The sequence below is a fragment of the Phyllobates terribilis genome, unplaced genomic scaffold (genome assembly GCF_046119375.1).
Source record: "Phyllobates terribilis strain yellow unplaced genomic scaffold, ASM4611937v1 Scaffold_4__5_contigs__length_816908805, whole genome shotgun sequence".
In the NCBI taxonomy this organism is placed as follows: domain Eukaryota; kingdom Metazoa; phylum Chordata; class Amphibia; order Anura; family Dendrobatidae; genus Phyllobates; species Phyllobates terribilis.
Genome location: NW_027362764.1, coordinates 68,957,542 through 68,976,132, shown reverse-complemented (window position 1 = coordinate 68,976,132; position 18,591 = coordinate 68,957,542). Strand labels below are relative to the sequence as shown.

Genomic DNA, 18,591 nt, shown 5'->3' with positions numbered 1-18,591 from the left:
AAAATACTGACCAAATACTGAAAGTGTGAATGTGGCCTAACTCTGGTTTACTCTTGCTGTTCTGTTCCTGCTTTGCCTATTTAATTCTCGTTTTGATCTTGGGGCTTTTACTGACCATTCTTCTTACTCATGATTTTGTCCCTTGACTACCCTACTGGTTATGACCTGGCAGCCTTATCATTTCTGCCAGCCGGCTCCACTAGCCAGCGGCTACTCAGAGGACTCAACCCAGGGCCCTTGTCAAAGTAAACACCCCTCCACTGGGTTTAAAGGATGAAAGTCAGGGCTTTCCTGGGACCTGATAGTCAGAGTAGCTGGTAGAACCGGACAGAGCTGGTGACCACAGACAGAGCCACTATTACAGTCCTCCATGCTGGTTATGGCTTCTGGACATGTGCTAAGTAAGAGACAGGAGAGCAGTAATCCCTCATGTCTGTGTGTGCTGATGTGACACCCCAGGGGTCTGGTTGCCACAGTAATAGAGATATTATGTCTGAGAGCAAGTGGGAGGTTTCTCTGGTCAGGATCCCTAAACATGCAACACGGCCCACCCAGACCTGGGAGGGGAGGAATCTGCCCTTATAAACTGGGTCTGGGGCGGGGTTAGAGCAGTCAGAGTGAAGCTGCAGACAGAGTCAGAGCCTGGAGAGGGAAAGCAAGAACAGGAGCTCTGGAGGAGCAGAGGCAGAAGGCCAGGGGCTTGAGCAGAGATATAGCTCGCCCTGGCTGAGGACACTAAAACCGGACACAGGAGTCCGAGGCTGTGGGGACTGATCTACACCCAGCAGCAGAAACCAGCCAGCAGGGGATTCCAGGTCCTCTGGCCATAGAAGCCCGGAGGCTCAGTCACAAAGAAGGGACCAGCGCCGCCATCCAGGAGCGGAGGCTAACAGAAGGCCCCAAGTCACCAGCCATACGGGTGAGCACCACACGGTATACTCAGGGATGTGGGCTACGTGTAACCGCTGACAGCAAGGTAGCCAGGAAGAGTGCAGATTAACGGGGAGGCCTACAACTCCACCTGGCCAGGGGAACTCCTGCTTGCTCGCAGACTGACCAGGCCCCTTACACTAGCCAGTACTCCCGGGAGGGTCTGCCTTGTACCATCAGTAAAGACCCTGAACCGCACCACACGTCTCTGTGATTCCTTGCCGCTCCAGCACCATTAGCACTGGGACCCTCACACCATCACTCCCATCATCTCTCACACTAGCTGCCCTGAGGCAATACTCCTCCCGTGGGGAGTTATCCCATACTCGGCTGCGCAACCAACATCAGCCTCAGCGGTCGGCAGCGCAGCGGCGGTCCCCACTGACCGCAATCCACGGGTGGCGTAGTCGGACACTTATTACAACATTTAGACTGCCACTGGTTTGACCACCCTGGGCACGGACCGGGTCACCGCCACGGAGAACTACAACCCCCAGCGATCCGGTTCCGGGTATTCCCCCTGCACGGGCAGCACAGCACAGGCCCAGGGGGCGCGTCAACTTTGGCGTAGTCGGCAGGATTTCGTGCCCGCAACCACCGGGTACTGCGTGCCTGAAAAAGACTTTTGAACTTACATGTGGTGAAGTTTCCCGCCGTCCGGAGTCGTTTCCTGCCATCCGGAGCCGATTCCCGCCATCAGACGCCATCTTGGACCGTTTCCCGCCGTCTTCTGCCTTCTTCCCGCCATCCGCAGCTGCTTCCCGCCTTCGGACGCCGCACGGGAAGAAGAGGGGCGTGGACGCCGAAAGCGCGCGAGATCCGAAGCTCCGCCCCACGCTCTGACGCTGCGCAAGGTCCTGGAAGGGAGGAAGAGCGACGCTGACGTCATCGGAGCGCGACGCCAGGTCCTCAACCCCGACGATCGACTGCGGAGCCGCGGCCTACGGAAGAAGAGCATCGCAAGGTAGGCCACGGTCCACTAGGGGGGAGGAGGATGCCGGATACCGAGGGGAACTCCACTGCCACAGCCACCGCCAGCGCAACCGCTGCAGCAGTCATGCCATTCACCATGCCCTATATCCCGGGGGCAACCTGGCTACCCCAGTACTCAGGGGAGTCACATACTCTAAATGACTTTAGAGAAAGACTGGATAGCCTCTTCCAGGTGTACCCCCTCACAGAAGAGCAAAAAGTGAGCATCCTGGTGGCCCAATTAATCGGGGCAGCCCAAAGGGAGGTAAAGTCCTGGCCACCTGGGAGGAAGAGGACTGTCAGAGACATACTAACCCGGCTGAAAGACACATTTGACACCCGCACCTCAGCCGAAATAAAACTAAGATTTTATGGGTGCAAACAACGGGCACATGAGAGTATAAGAGACTATGCTCTAAACCTACAAGAGGCCCTGAGAGCCATTAAGCAGGCAGACCCTGACAGCGTGGGAAATGAAGATAAGCTGTTGACTGAACAATTTATTGAGGGTCTACTGTGCAATGCCCATCGAACCCAGTTGCGGGCAATGGCCTTACAGGACCCTGACCTGGACTTTGCACAGTTCAAGGACAGAGCCATCTGGGTGCTCCGAGAACCGGCACCAGGTGGCGCTGTGACCCACAGGCGCCCTGCTATCACTTACCACCAGGAGACGGCGCCCTTGTCTGCAGGGCCTGTGGGAGCTGATGCGCAGGCTTTAAACAGTGACCCGGCTACAGACCTGCACCATCAGGTCCAAGAGCTGACTAAGAGCGTTGCCGCGCTAACCAGAACTGTGCAGTCTTTACAGGTCTCTTCTCCAGGAAAGATCCAGCTGGCATCCGGACCGGAGGACGTCCCGTGGCGCCGACTGAGGAGGACCCCACCGGCCAGAGGAAGACCCAGCGACAGATACAACGAGGACGGACGACCCATCTGCCGCCGCTGCAATCAACCCGGACATGTGGCAAGGTACTGTCATTTAAACGGGCACAACCTGGGGTAGAGGGCCAACCCCCAGGCATAAGACCATCAGGCCCATCAAACTAGCGTGATAAATACGTAGGGGGACGTCCAATCTTGCCTGTGGTACTGGATGGCATTCCTATGAGTGCCCTACTAGACACCGGGTCACAGGTCACCACCATCCCGTACGTGCTCTTCAAGCAGTACTGGAATGACTCGGACATAACCCGCTACCCAGATGACGACCTGAGTATCGTCGCCAGCAATGGTCAGCCCGTGCCGCAGGTGGGATTCAAAGAGGTGACCATTAAGATCGGTAAAGTCGAACTGGCGGCACAAGGACTGATAATAGTGGACATAGACCGTCATGAGAGTCACCCTAGAATAACCTTGGGAACTAATGTGATTGAAAATTGTCTTGCAGAGGTGATTCTCATTTTACAGCAGGTTGCCAAGAACGCCAGCTCCGGCCAGCAGCGTGTGCTCCAAAAAGAGATCCGGGCACTGATGAAGCGGCAACAGGTGGAACTATCTGGTGGTGAGATAGGTAGCGTGAGAATGTGTGACCCGTTCCCTATTGCCATGCCCCCGAAAAGTGAGATGATGATTTGGTGCCGGGCAGCTATTGGTCTAAGAGGTAGACACTACCAAGCAATGGTAGAACCCGTCTACTCAGACAGTAGGCCCACCATTTTGACAGCACGGGGGGTGGTCGATGTACGCCATGGGAGGGTGCCCGTTCGCATCATAAATATCGGGGAGAGAGAAGTACACCTGCCCCGGTATGCCACGCTAGCCAAATTGTTCACCATAAACCAGAATTCTGTACAGGCCGTGGAACCCTTGCCTCCATCTCAACCAGAGGAAGGTAACGGCTCTAAGAAACCAATGGAGGACTGGTGTCAGCAACTACATTTGGGTACTGACTCCACTCCCTCACACCAGAAACAGGGAGTCTATCGGGTGGTTCGAGAGTACGAGAGAGTGTTTAGTAAACACCCGCTATTTACTAACTTTGTATTTATAAAGATGATTACATGAAACACAGATTACAAAAGTGTCCTGATCCCGAGCAATGGCGTAATACTACCAAAAAATAATAAAGCACTGTACTCATGTATTAACCTGATGGGTTTTTTTAAAGCCTCACTCCCCAGCCACATTGGAGGGGAAACCTTGTAGCATTCTGCTTCCTCAATCTTCAGAACACCAGCTCTTCTAGGGCGACTCCTGCTGGCCAAATGGTGGTAAGACAATAATACAATCCTATCATGTATCACACAGACATAGAACATTATACCTTCCACCACGATCTGACCTCTGCACCACTAATCCTATATAATAAGCTCTTGCACTTATGTATTCCTATCCGAGATGCCACCAATACAACCATATTGCCATATACTATTAAATATCAATTACCCACATCGACATCTATGGGCACATACGTGCACACTGACTCTGCAGGGGGCCAGTCTGGAGCAGGGCAGACACATGTGAGCCTCTGAGCAGGGCAGACACATGTGAGACAATATCATAGATGGGAAAAAAAAAGACCATGACAGTGCTGTTGCTATGAGGCATCAGCATCTGCAGAGTCCGGCGAGGATGCACCACGCAGTAATGAGAACTTGACATTCCTTCCGTCTTGTTTCTATCTATGAAAATCCACAGGTTAGTAGGATATTACACTCCGCTGGATACATGTTATATATGGGATACATCCAAGAAATCGCACGGTGCATGCAGTGAGCTAATACACAGCATCATAATGGAGCGTACGTGTCATAGAAATGTCATAGAAATGCTTCCCCGGAGCTGGAAATGTCATGTAGGTATATAAATGTATAACCAAGATCAATCTGTCTTTATCTATAGATACTAAGGTAGGTATAGGTTAAAAATAAGATAGACGATAGATAGATATGAGATAGCAAGATGAGATAGAAATTAGATGGTGAAATAGATAAATAAGAGGTAGATGATTGATATTGATAGATTATTGATAGATATTAGGTGGATAATTAAATTAAATAGATAAATAATAGATTATTGATAGATAGATAGATAGATATTAGGTGGATAATTAGATGGATAGATCTGATATTGATATAAAGTAGATGGATCATTAGATAGATGGATAGATAATTAGATGATTGATAGATAATGAACTAGATAAAACACTAGAAAATAGATAGATCATAGTACACCCGAGGTAGATCTACCTGTCTCTGGGGTACTATGATCTATCTATTTCTAAGTTTTTTTTTCTAGCTCATAATCTATCAATCTAATTATCTATCCATCATCTATCTATCTCATATTTATTTATCTATCTATCATAGATGGTGAGATAAGACCAATCGACAGGTTGATTGATAGAAAGAAAATGAGCAAATGATCAATATATATAGAAATAAATATGTATATAGATAGATTGATAAATGGATAGATAATAGATAGATATGAGATAGAATAGATGATAGATAGAATAGATGATAGATAGATATGATAGATAGATTTGTTTTATAGTGTTATATTGATGTCAATGAGTCTGATGACACCTGATATAAGTTTTCATGAGCAACCTGAACAATTTGAAACGAACCATGATAGATAAGATAGATAGATAGATAAGATAGATAGATAGACAGATAGATAGATAGATAGATAAGATAGATAGATAGACAGATAGATAGATAGATAGATAAGATAGATAGATAGATATGGGATAGATAGATAGATAGAAGATAGATAGATAGATATGAGGATAGATAGATAGATAGATAGATAGACAGATAGATAGATAGATAAGATAGATAGATAGATATGGGATAGATAGATAGATAGATAAGATAGATAGACAGATAGATAGATAGATAAGATAGATAGATAGATAGATAGAGGGATAGATAGATAGATAGATAGATCGATAGATAGATGTAATATATCTCTTTAGAACGATATCATTATGAATAGGAAATGTTTGCGGTAAATTTGCCCGTCACCAAAAATTCCATCCACTCCGACATTAATGACAAAGGATGGCTTTTGGGATGACCACCCAGAGGGGTAACCATTAAACTTACATAGGAAACCCGTACTCTCCGGCGATGTCCCAATCCACAGCACTGCATGAAGAGGAGGACAGAGGGATGCCATCAGCACCGGACTCCTGTCTGGATGACTTTTCCTTCGGAGACACGCTCCTCCATGACTCGGAGACACGGCTTCACCCGACAGCAAGTCACCAAACTCTCCCGAGCCATATATTACAGAGCCATGAGGCTGCGTCTGCACCGTAGACAGAATGTGTCTCCCACATAGGACGAATCCTCGGATGCCACAGACGTGTTTACCAGGAGCATGGTGTCCTTATCATCGGTGCAGGGGGGCAGTATTGTTACTATGCCGTGCAGGCTGATCGCTGCAGTGCATTACTCCCAATCTTTATTATCAGCAATGTCACCAGTGTTGTCCCCGGGATTGTGGATTTGGGAGATCATATTCTGCTGCTGAGGCTGCATGTATGGATTCACAGCACACACAACCTGTCACCCCCATCCCTGGGCACAGACGGAGCCCAATCACTGACCATTTCTTCTGAGGCTCAACATACAGCCATACGCTGCCTGCATCCATTGGATTATACGAGCACCCTCCAAACCGGCTGCTGCACTACGTGCCTCACATGAAGCTGCATTGCTCGGCGGCCTTATTACTCTCACTCTCGTGCTGTTGCAGCTATATGTTGTCATCTCTCCGACTGCGTGCCAGCATTAACCCGCTAATGGCCGAGAGGGAGATATGTGCCTGATCTATACATAGCGGTCCATGACCTGCAGTGAAAAGATGATTGCAAATAGGTTGTCAGAATATAAAGGATGTGATGGCATCTGCCCCGTCTCCTATTTACCTTTAGGCACCTCCGGCAGAAGCTCCCCGAACCTCACAGCTGAAGATTAGGTGCAACTCCTCCTTTACTATGCTGGTTTATGTATCGCCAACATATTCCACAGCGTTTTACAGACATTATCGGCACTGTCCCCATCGGGACTCACAATCTAGATTCCCTGTATGTCTTTGGAGTGTGGGAGGAAACCACAATTTGTGGCGTGGAAGTCACGTAGCGCTGGTTCCAACAATAGGAGCATAAAGAAGCCAATATGGAGGAGAGCGGTTCTTCAGCGTTATCTCTCCTGACTGTATGAGGCTTCACTCCTTTGTGGAGGTGACAATATGAGGAAAGACGTCCCCTCAGCGTGGACTGGATAAAGATTCTGGGAGTAGTAGTGCATCCTTCCACTCCCAGAACTAGACTGGTTTGTATCAGTTTACAGGAAGTGTCAGTGGCGCGCCCCCTGGGCCGTGGGGTACTCGGTGCCGGGCCGGTCGTTGCTAGGGGAGATGTCACAGTGGCGGTGACCCGGTCCGTGACCCAGGGCGGTAATTAAAAGGGGGATATTTACAGGGGAATTAATACAGTTTTATATATAGTTCGTGACGCCACCTGTGGTATGCGGCTATATGGAGCCGCCGCTGCTGTGCAGAACCTCTGGCGCTGATGTTGGTGCAGCAGAGTTGGTTCAACTCTCCACAGGCAGAGCTTAGCTCCAGGGCAGGGAATGTGGTAGATGATATAGGTGATGCTGGGCGTTGTAGTGCAGGGGTGATGGCGCAGATGTGGCGCTCCTGAGGGTTCAGTCACCACAGAGGTACTGCACCTCACCCAGAGGTGTGGTGTCTCCTTCTCTCAGGTAAGGAGGGAGTGCTGCCCGGAACTCCAACACCCACATTCAACACTACACTGCTCCAGGCCGGCTGGAAGGGCAAGATGCACTCTGTCTCTTCTGAGCCCTGTCCCTGGATGGAGTGGGGGGAACCAAAGAGAGAGGGAACCAGTAGTGGGTGTGGGTGGAGGATGTAGAGTAGGGGAGCACCATTGTAGGAGGTATTTAAAGGGAAGCCATCTTAGGGTGGCAGGACAGAGAGTGAGGACAGAGGTCAGTGAGAAGTGAAGAGAGGAGGGGAGCAGAGTCTCTTCAGGAGCTCTGCTCCTGAAAGTGGGGCCTAGTTATAGAGGCCCAGGAGGGGAGCAGAGGCAGACCACTCCGTCATCAGAAGGGATCCCAGGGGGTACGGTGAGTGCAGGACGGCACCCGTATGCCTGAATCTGCCAGGTGTCAGAGGGATCAGGCCGCAAGAAGGGAACTGTTCCCTGGACCAGCCGTGTTACTCCAGGTCTCGGCTGGAAAACCGGAGGCTTCTGCACTTCCATGGTGCAGTTGCCACAGTCTCACCCTAGTCACCGTGAAGGGCATCAAGTAGGTCCGGGAACTCCAGGTTGCCCAGAGGGACTTCAGAACACCCGATCGGGACTGTGTGTGGGAAAGCGCAGGGCAGGAGGGAGAAGACCCGGAGCGAGAAGTCGGTCTAGTAAGGAACATAAAGAAAGTGGGGTTCAGTCAAGTGCTCCTGATATACTTGAGAAAGTGCTGGACCCCTTATCTGGTAGACGCAGTGCGACGCAGGAGGCTGACACCCATACAGTGTACCTGAGAAACTTGAACAAGAACTGTGAGTAAAACTCGGATGACTGCACTGCACTGCCTCCGTCAGTTATTTCTGCTGCGCCATCTCTCCTGCACTGCAAGCCACAGCATCACCACCATTTGCAGAAACATCCCAGCTGCCATCCCATCACCCCCCGGAGGTCTGCAGCAGCGCCAGTAACCATTACCGGAAGCCACAGGTGGCGTCATGAGACAAACTGTACACTAAAACCCCTTTTTAAAGAGAGACCCAGAGTACGGGCCCGGGAGCCGACTGCCGTGACCTCCTAAACAAGGTAAAAGGCCCGGGTACCGAGTTCCCTATATTCCCCCTGGGTGACACACAGATAATAATCACAGAGACAGTGGGGTGCAGTCCTCAGGGTCTTTACTCACGGTTGTTGTAGTCCAAGTTACAGGTACCAGTGTAACTTCCCTCATCGTGCTGCGCTTACTCAGGGAGGGGTTCAGTCCACCCTCAGATATCTCCGGAGTACTTAGAGGGACCCCCTTCTGTGAGTTCTCCCTCTGGCCGTTTCCCTGCACCTCATACCAAGTGTCCCAATCCGGTACCCGCGGACCTTGTCGGACTACGTCCGTTCTGTCCCCTGGGTCCTCTATAGCTACCTTCTTGGAGAGACTGGTATGGACTGTTGGCTGCAGGACTTGAAATACTGCAGCCTCCGGTTTCTAGTTGAGACGTACAGTCTTCCGCTAGTTGAGGGACCGGTCCCCTTTGTGTGGCCTGACCCTCCACCTCCTGGTAGATTCGGGCGTACAGGTGGCCTCCAGTACTGCCCGTACCCCTGGGGTCCCTTCTTCGTTCCTGGAGCCCATCCTGCTCCTCTCTCCTTCTCCCTCAGTCCTGGGCCTCTCCTCAGGCCCTCCGCCTGAGCAGGGCTCTTACAGAGCTCCTGCTCCCAACTCCTCCTCAGACTGATCTCTCTGACTGCTCTCTACTCCCCCCAAACAAGATGGCTTCTCTATTTATACTCTCCTTTCCTGTGCTCCCCTAAGCTACTTCCTCCACCTACACCCACTACATAGCTCCTCCCATCAGCTAGGGACCCGGGACTGTACTCTCCCTTAGGAGCAATCTCGCCCTGCCCCCACTGCTGGTATGTGTTGGATGCAGGTGTTAGGGTCCCGAGCTGTACTCCTTCCTTACCTGAGAGTGAGATACCACACCTCTGGGTGAGATGCAGTACCTCTGTGGCGACCGAACCCTCAGGGGCGCCACATCAGCACTGAGCGGAGGCTCCTCCTGGCCTTTTCTATGGAGCTTGTGGTGAGGAGACTGAATACCTAACTTTCATACGCATACATCTACCAGTAGATGGCAGCAAAGTACACTGCACATTTATCAGTCCTCAGTGTATGTACATGCAATGTATTATACATCTCCTAGCTCACAGGGCCCAAAGTCATTCTGGCACACTGGAACAATTCTACAGCCACACGACAACTGTTTCACTCAGCAGTATTAGAACAGGTAGCCATAGCTCCCAACAGTCCCAGATTCAGCATCTCCATGTTCACAGGCTATTGCTCTATCCTGGAGCCACAGCCCACTATGATGTAGATAGGAACATTTGGTAATCTTGACCTCTATTGCAGGCAATGAACCCAGAGGCAGGTTATACATGTCAATAGAGATAGATTGTGTAAAGCAATGTATTTCTATTGTCCCTGTATACTGAGGTGAATAAAAAGATTTTCTTTGTGCCAATAAAAGTAGTAAAAATAATTGACGCGCCCCCTGGGCTGTGTGTGTGTGGGGATACCCGGAACCGGACCCGTTGTGGAGGCTGGGGGTTGTAGTCCTTGCGTGGCGGGGACCCGGTCCCGTGACTCAGGGTGGTCAACTCAAATGGCGGTCTATTTATAGGGTTTTGTGATTAAATGTCCGACTACGCCACCCGTGGATTGCGGTCAGAGTGAACGGCCGCTGCAGGGCAGACCGCTGAGGCTGGTTTTGTGGGTGCAGCAGAGGGTAGTATAACTCCCCACGGGAGGAGTATAGCCTCAGGGCAGCGAGTGCAGATGTTGGGGGTGATGGTGAGCGGGAGCAGCAGTAATGACACGCAGTCCTGTAATGCAGTCCAGGGTATTTACTCACAGTTCTTTATCCACGTTACTCCAGCTGGTCATAACGTCCCACGTCGCACTGTGCTCACCAGGTGAGGGGCTCGGTCTACTCCCAGATAACTTTGCCGCGTTTCACAGGACCCCCTTTGTGTGTCCTCTCTCTGGCCTGTCATACCCCGCCAGTGACCTCGCTTCTGTCCGGCTGCCTCGGGCCTTCGCCGGTAAACGTTGGTGCCGTTTCCCTGACCCTATGTGGTGCCTTCCTAGCGGGTGTAGCGAGGGGCTGCGCCACATAAAATGTCACAGCCTCCGGTTTCTAGCTGAGGGTAGTTCCTCGCCTCCACTAGTTTCGGGGACCGGTCTCCCCCTTTGGCCTGACCCCACTACGCAGGTAGATTCGGGCGTGCGGTGGCGACTCGCCGGTCCACACCCCTGGGGTCCCTTCGTTCCTTGTTCCTGCAGCCTCCTCCGCTCCTCTTCCTTCCTTCTCCATCCTCCAGGCTCCGGCCGCCCTCTCAGGCCTGCCTGCGGAGCAGAGCCCATGCAGAGCCTTTGCTCCCAGCCTCCTGCTCTCTCTTCTTCTCTTCTCCTTGCTCTTTCAGTCCTGGCAGGGCCTCACAGGCTAGGCCCGCCTCCGGAGCAGAGCTCCACAGAGGCCCTGCTCTGTCACTTCTTCCCTCTGACTGAACACTGTTCCTAAGATGGCTCTCCCCTTTTATACCTCCTACTCAATGCACCCAGGAACTGCCCTCTCCCTCCTATGCACTACAGGGTCCCCCCTTCCTCGGTGTTCCCTCCCCCCACTCCAGCCAGGGACAGTGACTGTCGTGCTCTACTTGGAGCATATCGGTCGCCCTGCCCCCCGGAAATGTGGTGTAATGCATGCAGGTGTCAGGGTCCTGATCCACACTCCATCCTTACCTGGAAGTGAGATATCGCACATCTGGTTGAGATGCAAACCTCTGTAGCGGCCGAACCCTCGGGGCGCTACATAATCACCAGTTACAAAAATGTAAATTTTTTTTTCTCGAGTCTCCCCAGGTCTCAAACCCCCAACCTCAACATTACAGGCAGGTGCTCATGCTACTCAGCCCCGAGATCTGATGATGCAATAGGGAGAATTTTGTGTACTTGGTCTGTATTGCAGGATCTGACTCCACAGACAGATTATACTGATAGAAACACACTGCTATGTACAATGTATGTATTCCAGAGGGAGAATGAGATATTTTTTTTATCCTAAAAAATTACTAAAAAATAATAATGAAAAACACTTGATAATGAAAAAAATAATGTCATTTTCAAAAAATAATAAACATCAGAAATCAGCAAATAACACGGACATATTTGGTGCACAAACGATCCGCACAACACAACGGTCAGATTATTTATGGGGATTGGTAAAAAAAATGGCGTGTTTGATATGTAGCACCCTGAGGACTCGGCTGCTACAGGGGTATTACACCTCAAGCCAGAGGTGTGGTATTCCACTCCCGGGTAAGGATGGAGTGTGGAACTGAGCTCAGAAGGCTGCATGCACTACATACATCCCATTTCCGGGGGACAGAACTACGGTACTCCCACCAGTATATGTGCAGGTACGACAGCGTCTGTCCCTGGCTGGAGTGGGAGGGGGGTGGAACATCCCAGTAGTGTAGGGGCAGATAGGGGGAGTAGTCTGGGTAAAGATAGGAGCTCATTGGGTGCTGGTCACCTGAGCTCACACATAGAGGGAGTATATAAGGTGGGCACCATCTTAGGACAGAGTCAGTCAGTCAGTCAGTCAGTGAGTCAGCAGTAACTCCAGGAGAGGAGAAGGAAGAGGGACCCAGAGGCGCAGGACGAGAGGGGACCCCAAGATCCCAGAATAAGGACAAAAGGGTGAAGGGTCGGCAAAAGGGTACCGGATCCCAAGCTGGCGGAGGCCAAAGCAAACCTTAGCCAGGAACCGGAGGTCGTGGGCAAGATTTGCCACGACCCTCACCAAATCCACCAGAATGGCACACCGAGCATAGGGTCAGGGAAGCCAGAGAAGGTTCAACCACCAAGAGACCCGAGGGAGCCGGACATAGGTGGATCCCTGGTGAGAACGGCCAGAGAGAGAGAGAAGAAGGGAGCTCAGGACCATACTCAGGAATTGCCCGGGAGTTGACCGAGTCCCGCACCTGGTGGACGCAGCACGGCTTGGGTGGTCACTGCTGTACAGAGTGACCCGAGCAACACCAGTGAGTAAAAACCCTGAAACTGCATTTCATGCCTCTGAATCTCCTTGCTGCACCTTCACAACCACCATCCTCCACGTCTGACCCCCTGAGGCTATACCCCTCCCGTTGGGGGTTATACTACCACAGCTGCACACACACCACCAGCCTCAGCGGACCATCCTGCAGCGGCGGCCTTTTGACCGCAAATCAACGGGTGGCGTAGTCGACACTAAGAACATCTGCAAGGACTGCCGCACACTGAGTTTGACACCCTGGGCACGGACCGGGTCACAGCCACTCGGAGACTACAACCCCCATCTGATCCGGCTCCGGGTATCCCTAACAACATGGCCCAGGGGGCGCGTCAGATAAATGTCTCTATTAAACTCAAAAAGTTAAACTGTAATGCTGAGGCCGTGTTCACACATAGAGTAAATGCTGTGCTCTTTCTGCTGCTATTTTTCTGCAGGTGTCCTCATCATACAACGCAATAACATTCTTCTCTGATTATTGGTGTTTGCTGCTTTTCTTTTATGCATTTTCCCTTTTCTTGATGTGATTTCAGTGCAAATATGAAGCAGAGTTCTTAACTCTTTTTTAATAATACAGAAAAGCTTTGACTCTGCACTTAAAATGCATCAGGTTTTTTTTCTTCATGCGTTTTTTTTTCAAAAGAAGCCTATAGAGAAAAAATGCACCAAAACCGCACAGTTCAGCAGCGTCTTCAGACGACAGAGGGCGGAGATTATATGAAATCACATCCACTTTGCTTCGAAATTTAGACTTTGTTGAAATGTAGCGTAAATGCTGCGTATTTTCTGCTCCTTTTTTTGCATAAAAATTCTGCCATGTTTAACTGTCCAATTAAATTTGATGTGATTTAATGAGAACTGCGCCTGCTGTGCGCCCAAGGACGCTGCTGATCTGTGCGGTTTTGGTGCTTATTTTTCTCTTGTCTTTTATTTGGAGCCTAAAAAAAATGCATGTAAAAAACTGCAGATACTTTAAGTCCTGAATCAAAGCTTTTCTGTACTTTAAAAACACATTAAAATGCGACTTCACATCTGCACCAGAAACACATCAAATAAGGGGGAGAAGATTGTTATTGTGTCGTTTGGTGCGGATCCTGTGGAAAGCAAAAAACACAGTATTTCTGTAACGTGTGAACACGGCCTTACAGACACAAAAAGGCCGGATGTCGTATAGTGAAGCTACATAATGATGAGAAAGTTCTGGCGGCTCTGACTGTGAATGAAGGAACAAAAATATTCCACAGGTCCCCACTAGAGATGAACAGGACACACAGATGACGTTGCACCAGCTCTGGCTAATCAAATGCCGTGCCGGGGACGTTGGAAGGTAAGAAATTCGCAACCTCCCGTCCAGCCACCAGTTAGCACTCATCTGGACGCTGGACCAGAGACTTGTGAATCCATCCGCTCATCTCTAGTCCCAACTGTCCCAAATACAGCGGACAGTTCCGGATTTGGGTATACGACCTGCAGTCTTGGGGATCAGCACAGATCCATCTGCAATACACGTTAACGGCCAATCAGAGGCCAGCAGCTGACGTCGGAGTGCACGTGACCGGGGGCATTATATTACATGCATAAGTATGGGCTGTGCATTATACTACATGCATAACTATGGGCTGTACATTATACTACATGCACAACTATGGGCTGTGCATTATACTACTGTACATGGATGACTATGGGCTGTGCATTATACTACATGGATGACTATGGGCTGTGCATTATACTACATGGATGACTATGGGCTGTGCATTATACTACATGGATGACTATGGGCTGTGCATTATACTACATGGATGACTATGGGCTGTGCATTATACTACATGGATGACTATGGGCTGTGCATTATACTACATGGATAACTATGGGCTGTGCATTATACTACATGGATGACTATGGGCTGTGCATTATACTACATGGATGACTATGGGCTGTGCATTATACTACATGGATGACTATGGGCTGTGCATTATACTGCATGGATGACTATGGGCTGTGCATTATACTACATAGATGACTATGGGCTGTGCATTATACTACATGGATGACTATGGGCTGTGCATTATACTACATAGATGACTATGGGCTGTGCATTATACTACATGGATGACTATGGGCTGTGCATTATACTACATGTATGGACTATGGGCTGTGCATTATACTACATGCATGACTATGAGATGTGCGTTATACTACATGCATGACTATGAGCTGTGCGTTATACTACATGCATGACTATGGGCTGTGCATTATACTACATGGATGACTATGGGCTATGCATTATACTACATGGATGACTATGGGCTGTACATTATACTACATGGATGACTATGGGCTGTACATTATACTACATGGATGACTATGGGCTGTGCATTATACTACATGGATGACTATGGGATGTGCATTATACGACATGGATGACTATGGGCTGTGCATAATACTACATGGATGACTATAGGCTGTGCGTTATACTACATGGATAACTATGGGCTGTGCATTATACTACATGGATAACTATGGGCTGTGCATTATACTACATGGATGACTATGGGCTGTGCATTACAGTATATGGATGACTATGGTCTGTGCATTATACTACATGGATGACTATGGTCTGTGCCTTCTGCTACAAGTATGACTATGGGCTGTGCATTATATTACATGTATGACTATGGGTTGTGCGTTATACTGCATGGAGGACTATGGGTTGTGCATTATACTATATGGATGACTATAGGCTGTGCATTATACTATATGTATGACTATGGGTTGTGCATTATACTATATATATGACATGGACTGTGCATTATACTACATGGATGACTATAGACTGTGCATTATACTACATGGATGACTATAGACTGTGCATTATACTACATGGATGACTATAGACTGTGCATTATACTATATGGAGGACTATTGGGGGTGCATAATAAGGTATGGAGGACTATGGGGAGTGCAATATACAGTGTATTTTTTTTTTAATTGTTTTATTTTCAGTGGGGCAGAAGGGTGATGATTTGAACTTTTGTGTTTTTTTATTTTTTTAAAAAAAACTTATTTTTTAAATTGTATTTAATAGTCCCCTTAGGAGACTTGAAGCTGCAATCATCTGATCACCTGTGCTACACATAGCAGGGCTTCAGCTCTGCTATGTAAAGCAGAAATGACGAAGTCTTGTGAGTGTGGCACCCCAGGGGTCCGGTTGCCACAGTGGCATTGCCTCCCTCACAAGGGGTGATGCCATGTCTGGAAGCAAGAAGGAGTCCCCTAATCAGGTTTACCAGCATACAACACTTTCCTGGCTCCAGACAAGGAAGGGGATCTCCTCCCCTTAGCAACTGGAATCTGGGGGCGGGGTTAGTAAGAGTTAGTTGAGAGGAGTTGAAGACAGGACAGCGACGAGGAAGGACCTGGGGAAGGGAGCTGTGTACAAGCTCACCCCAGAGGAGAGACGCGCAGAAGAACCGGACACCGGAGTCCGAGGTTGTGGGGCACTGAAGGCCCAGCAGCAGAATCCGGAGGGCAGCAGACTGCAGGTCTTCTGGCCCCACCAGACGCCTGGCGGCACAGCAGCACCATAGGGCCCAGCACCACCACGTGGTAGTGACACTTAAGGAAGGCCCGAGCTGCCTGCCATACGGGTGAGGAAAAAGACGTTTTACTCATGGACGAGGGCCGCAGCATAGCTACAAGCAGCAGGGCCAAAGAGATTCGCGCAGAGGGAAGGCCTACAACTTCATCTGGCGAGGTGGATCCCCAACTTGCTTCCAGGCCGCTCGGACCTCCACTACCAGCTAGTACCCGTGTCCCGGTCTGCTTAACAAACCGCAAGTAAAGATAAGAGGAAACCGCCATTAAGCTGTGGACTGGTCATTATCTGCGCCCTCACCTGCACTACACTGCACAGCAACATCTACCCCATCAAATCATCACTACACTTGCCTGGGGCTTAGCTCTGCCTGTGGAGAGCTGAACCAACTCTGCTGCGTCACCATCAGCTCCAGAGGATCTGCACCGCAGTGGCGGCCCCATATATCCGCATACCACAGGTGGCGTCACGAACATTATCTCTATAAAAACTTTATTCCCCTTTTACCTTTTTCTTTAATTGACCACCCTGGGTCACTGCCACCGTGACATCCCCCAGCATCGACCGCCCGGCTGCCGAGTACCCCACGGCCAAGGAGGCGCGTCAACTTGGAGTCACGAACAGGATTAACGAAGCCAGGTATAACCGGGTACTGTGCGCCATTGACTTTCCTGAACTGTGTCATCACATCATTTGCCGTCAGCCGTGGGGAAGCAGGAGGCCCCGATCCGGAACCGCCGGGTAAGCGATCCCTCTTGCCGGCAGAGCAGCATACTGGTACGTCAGCAGAAACCCCGGACCTGGCTGAGGTTCACTAGGGGGGAGGAAGATGCCCAACCTGGGAGAGAATTCAGCCGCGGGCACGGCCGCTACCACTGTAATGCCGTTATCAATGCCATATATACCAGGGGCGGCGTGGTTGCCCCAGTACTCAGGGGAGTCGCACACCCTGACCGACTTTAAGGAGAGACTGCGCAGTTTGTTTAAAGTGTACCCCCTGTCTGAGGAGCAAAAAGTCAGCATCCTCATAGGCCAGCTAATCGGTGCAGCCCAGAGAGAAGTGAAGTTCTGGCCGGGTAGGGACAAAGGCACTGTTAAGGAAATACTGGCCCGATTGAAGGATACCTTTGACACCCGCACAGCAGCAGAGATTAAAATGAAGTTCTACGGGTGCAAACAAAGGGTGCAGGACAGTGTGCGGGACTATGCTCTAAACCTGCAGGAGGCGCTGCGGGCCATTAAACAGGTAGACCCCGATAGTGTGCGAGACGAGGACAGATTGCTAACTGAGCAGTTTATTGAGGGGCTCCTGTTTAACTCTCACCGGACACAGCTGCGCATTATGGCTCTGCAAAACCCTGATCTGGACTTTGCGCAATTTAAAGACTGAGCCATCCGAGTGCTGTGAGAATCAACCCCAAGTGGCACTGCACCCCTCCGGCGCCCAGCTATCACATACCACCAGGAGGTGGCGTCCTTTTACCCGGCACCTGCGGAGGCTGACGCGCAGACCCTAGATAATGACCACTCTGCAGACCTACGCCTTCATGTCCAGGAGCAGACTAAAAGTGTGGCTACGCTAACCAAAACTGTGCAGGCCATGCAAGTGTCTCCAAAGGAAAGAATCCAGCTGGCTTCCAGTTCAGATGACGTCCCGTGGCGATGGTAGAGAAGAATTCCACCGACCAGAGGGAGGAACAGCGATCGCTACGACCAGGACGGACAACCCATCTGCCGCTGCTGTCAAAAGGCGGGGCACTTCGCAAGATTCTGAGATTTAAAACAAGCAACCCCTGGGGCAGAGGGCCAACCCCCAGGAGTAAGACGACCAGGCCCACAAAGCTGGCGAGACAAGTACGTGGGAGGACGACCAGTCCTACCTGTCGTGCTTGATGGCATCCCGATGAACGCATTGCTGGACACTGGTTCCCAGGTGACAACGATGCCATATATCCTTTATAAACAATACTGGACTGATTCAGACATTACCCGCAGTCCAGATGAACATATTAACATCTATGCCAGCAATGGTCAGCCCTTGCCTCAGGTGGGGTATAAAGAGGTGACCATAAAAGTTGGCCGGGTAGAATTGCCATCACAAGGAATGATTATTGTTGATATTGATCGCCGAGAAAGTCATCCTATGATAACTATAGGCACCAATGTGACAGAGAATTGTCTTGGGGAAATTATTGTTTTGTTGCAACAGGTTGCAGAGACTGCCAGTTCCAGTCAGCAGCGAGTTCTGTAGC

At 50.1% G+C, this 18,591-nt stretch overlaps 1 protein-coding gene across 3 annotated transcripts in view; it reads right to left on the bottom strand.

The window, feature by feature from the left end:
* The window catches only part of CACNB2 (calcium voltage-gated channel auxiliary subunit beta 2), a 433,018-nt gene that overhangs the window by 250,321 nt on the left and 164,106 nt on the right, over window positions 1-18,591 (bottom strand). Inside the window, exon 1 of one of the 3 annotated variants that reach the window (XM_073677472.1) lies at window positions 5,958-6,704. The exons of the other annotated variants lie outside the window; for them this stretch is intronic. Coding sequence (XP_073533573.1) covers window positions 5,958-6,005 — 48 coding nt within the window. The 5' untranslated portion in view covers window positions 6,006-6,704. Of the gene's footprint in view, window positions 1-5,957; window positions 6,705-18,591 lie in introns of those variants that run through there. 3 annotated transcript variants of the gene reach the window in all.